Here is a 5,444-nt window from a genome sequence, read left to right as displayed (position 1 = left end):
GTGGTAAGTTATCTAGAAGAGGCATGAGAACTAAGAGGAAGGAGTTCTCACTGTGTTCCTGATAGCTTCATTGCATATTTTGTTTTGATTATCTCAATATGATCAGTTACAATATTCATGATCTTAGGTTATGATGATATAAAGATATAGCTTCCTTTTCGTCTGGCTCTATGTGACCAGTATGATAGGTGATTCTGGTGCCAACACAGCATTTAGGAAAACAGATATAACACAAAGATGCGCTTGCTCTTATGTGATGAGACAAGTCTGCTTGTCAGAAGTTGACTTTTCTGAGATGTTTAGTGGTGCTTTTTTTGATCCCTAAGCTCCTTATATCGATTATAAATAACAACCAAAGTATGCTCTTTGTGGGTGAAAATAAATGCAGCAGCAGTCAGCACCTACTTGAAATATCACCTGTTTCCAGGCTAATTGAGGTGGTTTATAAAACTATCTCATATTTTTACAATTTTATGTTCTTCTTGACACTTCTGTATTCATTCCTGAAAGTTTTATTAGACAATATTGTTGGGTTTTTTCTTGAAATAGTAAAAGACTCTGGATGCTCAACTTAATGTTTTCTTCTGAAGTTTCTTCTGGGTTCAGGAGACAGGTTTTGTTTTAGTGCTGTGTTAATTTATTTTTTAGTCAAGCTGTCCTTTAGGGAGTAGTCTATTTTATAAAGAAACATTAAACCATAGCAAAATACACAAATAACTCCTGTACCATTAACATAGATGACCCAACATTGACAAGATTCCAGCATATTCTTAGTATCTTTGTCATTTTTATGGAAATGTAAGAAATGCATATGTTCTTTAACTCAACATTCTTCTTATAGAGTTTTTCCCCAACACTTTTAGATCTCAAATTTAAATACATGTTATCCAAGTACTTAGACTAAGTATTCAGAGCATATTAATTTACCGAAGTTTGATTGCCTTTCATACTTTTGGGTGAAGATTATGCATACAACCCTCCACAGTTAACAAATGTGACTTCTCAAAACCCATATTTTATGTGACCTTTGTAAGACACTTGGGGGAATGTTCACTCCTGGGGGCTGAACATCTGGAAGAGCTTTGGTCTCCACCAAAAGCTTCATTGGCAGTGCAGAGCTAACAGCTATTTTTAATTTACGTACACTGCCCAATGGTACATTAGTCAGCAACAAAATTTTTAAAACAATCATTTTTCATCAAAAAATTAAAAATAGAATAACCATGTGATCCAGCAATTCCATTTCTGGGGATATACTCAAAAGAAATGAAATCGGGATCTTAAGCAGATATTTGCACACCCATGTTCACATTTTTCACGATATTGAATTGTTATCAGCAGCATTATTCACAGTAGCCAAGAGGAAGAAGGAACCCAAGTGTCCATCGATGGGCGTGGGTAAAAAAATGCGGTGTATCTATACAATGGAATATTGTTAAAAGGAGGGAAGTTCTAAGACATGCTAAAACATGAATTAACTTTGACATTATGCTAAGTAAAATAAGCCAGTCACAAAAAGACCAATACTGTACAATTCTGCTTATATGTGGGACCTAGAATAGTTGAATTCATAGAGACAGAAAGTAGAATGGTGGGTGCCTGAGGCTGGCTGGGGTGGGGGCGAGGGGAATGTGGAGGTGTTATTTAATGGGTACAAAGTTTCAGTTTTGTAAGATGATCAAATTCTGGAGTTGAATGGTGGTGATGGTTGTGCAACAAAGTGAATATGCTTAACACAATGGAACTGTATACTTAGACATGGTTACGACGGCAGATTTTATGTTACGTATTTTTTACCACAATAGAAAAACATCGATAATTACCTACTACTGTTTAAAGTTCTATGTCAGCTGTTACCTATATTAGGAGGAGGCAAGTATATCCTTTGGAAATCTTTGGTCATCACTTGGCATGGCCAGACTCCTATCAAAGTAATGGCCATTAACCCAGGGGTCCCTCCAACTTGCCCAGTAGTGAGAGGTCATATAGGTCTCCTTGGTCAATTTCGTGCTCATTACTTCTGGGCCTTAGTAAACTTCTAAAGGAGCAGGTTCTCCAGCAGCAAGGACTGAGGCCCTGACAGTGTCTTTGTTACTGAAGTTCAGCTTCTCTAGGCTCAGTTTGTACAGAGACTATGTGGCAGGAGTGGTCAGGTAGCACCAGCCCAGTGAGCCAAAGAGGGTGTCCACCTGCACGAACTGACAGATATCCCGTGGGACACACCTGAGTTCGCACTGACACTGAGCCCTGCTCCCAGCCTGGATGCCCCAGAACCTGCCCACATTCTGGCCAGTCTGAGCAGAGGGGCGTAATCCGAGGCAGCACCTGCCCTTTGGCTGTGGTCCAAAGAACAGAAAGGGCAGTGGTCCAGGCTTGGCGATAGGCAGCTGCGGCCACAGTGAAAGGACTAGCTCTTTTTACCTGTGCTTAGTAGGTCAGGAGTGATTGAATGAACAGTGGCCTTTCAGTCGTCACCGCTCACTGATCGTGCCCAGTGATAACATCTTCCAAGTAGAAAGGAGAGAATATTTTTGCACTGACTCAAGTTATTCCTTTTAAGATGGAATTACCAGCCTGTTTTTAAGAAACACTTAATCTTGGAATTTTTGTGAAAGTAAAGGAAAACTCTTCTGAGTGCATTTGGTAGCTGGACTGCAGCCACTCAATCGTAATGCTGGCGGTGGCAAAGTTTATGAAGTGAGTTGAGAGATTATTGCGGAGTGTTTTATATACCTTGTTGCCATAACAGGTACACAGTGCTCTCACGTGAATGTCAAGGCACTGAGGTGGTCTTTTGGTTAAAGATCACTCATTCCACAAAAACGTATTGAGCAGGTATGAAGTGCAAAGAGCTGCTTAGCGCTTTAGGGCACTCAGAAGGGAATAAGCCCCTGTCCCTGCCTTGTCTCCTGCAGTGCCCCGCTGGCCTGTCTTCAGGTGTCCATCCTGCCACTTGTTTATCACCTCGGAAAATTCCTTAACCTCTTTAAGCCTCAGTTTAGACATTGGCAAAGTAGGGATAATACAGCCTACTCCCTTGACCATTAAATGAGGTAACGAAATGACTGAGCACATAGAAAGTGCCCAGTAAATGGTAGTTATTTTTAGTTGCTAAAATTAATTGGTTGTGATTACTTATGCAATAAAATTTTGAGTAATGTGTATAGTATAGAAGATTCTAACCAGGATCACTGGGGAAGGCTTTGCAGAGGAAATGGCATTTGATCTGAGTGTTGATGAGCGAGTGCATAGACTTTCTTTTGGCCAAAAAGGATGGCAGGAGCCGCCTGGGCCAGGCTTGGGAGCCTGGCAGTGCTTGCGATGTGGGAGCAGGAGCTGATCTAGCTTTGAGTGTGGGGCCTGGGAGTACAGTGCCCAGGGGAGGCACGCTGGAGCTGCGGTGAGAGAGAGAGGGATGTAGATTAGACTCGGCCTTGTCTCAATCTTTCTTACTAGTCACCAGTTTCTTCAACTCTACCACCTGACTCCAGAGCAGGGGATGATGGTATTATTATATTTTTTGCAGAGGTGTGTTCTTGAAGGTAGTGTTCTGATTTCCTTTACTAAATTCAGCCAGTAAAGCAGTGATGCAGCTTCTGAAAGCAATTAGCAGTGGCCAAATGAGAATGGGAAAGACATCTACTCTGTGTTCTTTATGTGCAGTGTGTTCTGTGGGATCTGCTTTCTTGGGACTCTTGTGAGGAGCATGTGGCCCGGGTGGGCAAAGTCAAAGGAGCTTAGACTTATGGGCTCTTGGACCTGGAAAGAACCTTGGCTGCTGTCCCCAGCGGGGCGTTGGGAAAGGAAAGGTCTGATCCCTCTGGGCTGGGCCTTGGTCTGGACATTTGCTATTTGTTCCTCATTTCACAAGTCTTCCTGACAGCTATGACATAGGTGGCAGTGGCTTGATTTTACAGATTAGAAAACTGAGGCTGAGAGAGGAAAAGGGACTTGTTGAAGAATCAAGTCCAGGTCTGTTTTCAGGACCGCGCTTTCTGTTCTTTTATTTGGTTGGCTAATTGACTTGCCTGAGGGCACATAATTACTAATACCAAAGTGGGCGTTTTAATGGGTGGCTTGATTTTATTCTGTGTACTTCTATACCAGGTGGTGTAATGCTTCCACCAGCAAGAAGCCCCCATTTTAGAATCGGCTTTTTGTACAGAAAATGCCTAATTAATGGGAATCTCTGCTTTATAAATGTAGTGATTAAGTAAGCCCTATGTACCAGGGACTCTTCCAGGTGCTGGGAACACAAAGATGAATGATGTATCCCTGCCCCTAAGGAGTTCATGTAGAAGAGGGGACATACAGAATCATAGTGGAACAGACGCGAGGAGGGCCGGAGAGTAGGTGGATGGTGTCCCTCACTCAGAGCCAGCAGAGGGGACGCCTGTGCAGGATGACAACCACTGCATGATCAGGCCTGACGGTGAGGTGTGGGGCGATTGTGGGGTTGTAGTCCCAGGCCCTGACCCGACCCCGTACTGGTGCCCTGCCAGTGGCCATTTCCCTCCCCATGCCTGGCTGCCACTCGGGCACCACAGCCTTGGCTCTTTGCTGACAGGCTGCCCACTGCTTGTGGCCAGGCCCTTCCTGCCCTCCCTGGTGCCTGCTCTCCCCGCTCCCCACCCGCCAGGTTTGCTCTGCAGGTGCTGCTCCCCTGTTTGCTGTGGCCACCCTGCTCCTAGGTGCTGTCTTCTCCCCGAGTCGTTGCAGTGATGGGTCATCACTGCTTACAGCACCAAGGTGCAGGAGGGACACGCAATGGAAATAGTGGTCTCAGCAGTGATAGCTTCTGGAATGGTATTGGGGCCTCATTCATTTGTCTCTAGCTGCACCAGCCACAGGTGACCGTAGAGCACTGGGAATGTGGCCAGTCTGGATGGATATGCTGTGGAGTGTAAAATGCGTATCAGATTTGAAGACTAAAGTACAAAAAAGAAATTAGAATATCTCAATTTTTAAAATATTGATAACATGTTGAAATGATATTATTTTGGATGTATTAGGTTAAATAAAATACATTTTTATTTTTTGAGATAGGGTCTTGTTCTGTCACCCTGGAGTGCAGTGGCCTAATCATAGCTTGTTGTAACCTCAAACTCCTGGGCTCAAACAATACTCCTGTCTCAGCCTCTGGAGTAGCTAGGACTACAGGTGTGCACCACAATGCCCGGCTGATTTTTAAATATTTTTGTAGAGATGGGGCCTCACTATGTTGCCCAAGCTGGTCTTGAACTCCTGGGCTCAAGTGATCCTCCCACCTCAGCCTCCCAAAGTGCTGGAATTATAGGTGTGAGCCACCACTCCCAGCCAAAATACATTATTAAAGTTACATTTACCTGTTTCTTCTTATGTCTTTTTGATTTTGATATTGCTACTAGAAAATTTTAAATTATATATATATATATTTGTTTTTAAGATGGAGTCTAGCTCTGTCA

At 43.4% G+C, this 5,444-nt stretch overlaps 1 protein-coding gene across 1 annotated transcript in view; it reads left to right on the top strand.

Annotated features, from left to right (window-relative positions):
• Nucleotides 1-5,444, top strand: part of LMTK2 (lemur tyrosine kinase 2) — a 96,397-nt gene that overhangs the window by 50,439 nt on the left and 40,514 nt on the right. Inside the window, exon 6 of the mRNA XM_012638897.1 lies at nucleotides 2,916-2,937. Within this exon, the coding sequence (XP_012494351.1) occupies nucleotides 2,916-2,937 (22 nt within the window). The remainder of the gene's footprint in view (nucleotides 1-2,915; nucleotides 2,938-5,444) is intronic.

This window comes from Propithecus coquereli, unplaced genomic scaffold, assembly GCF_000956105.1.
Source record: "Propithecus coquereli isolate 6110/MARCELLA unplaced genomic scaffold, Pcoq_1.0 Scaffold137, whole genome shotgun sequence".
Taxonomy (NCBI): Eukaryota; Metazoa; Chordata; class Mammalia; order Primates; family Indriidae; genus Propithecus; species Propithecus coquereli.
Note: the sequence above shows the minus strand (reverse complement) of the source record. Positions and strands in the feature narration are given on the sequence as shown.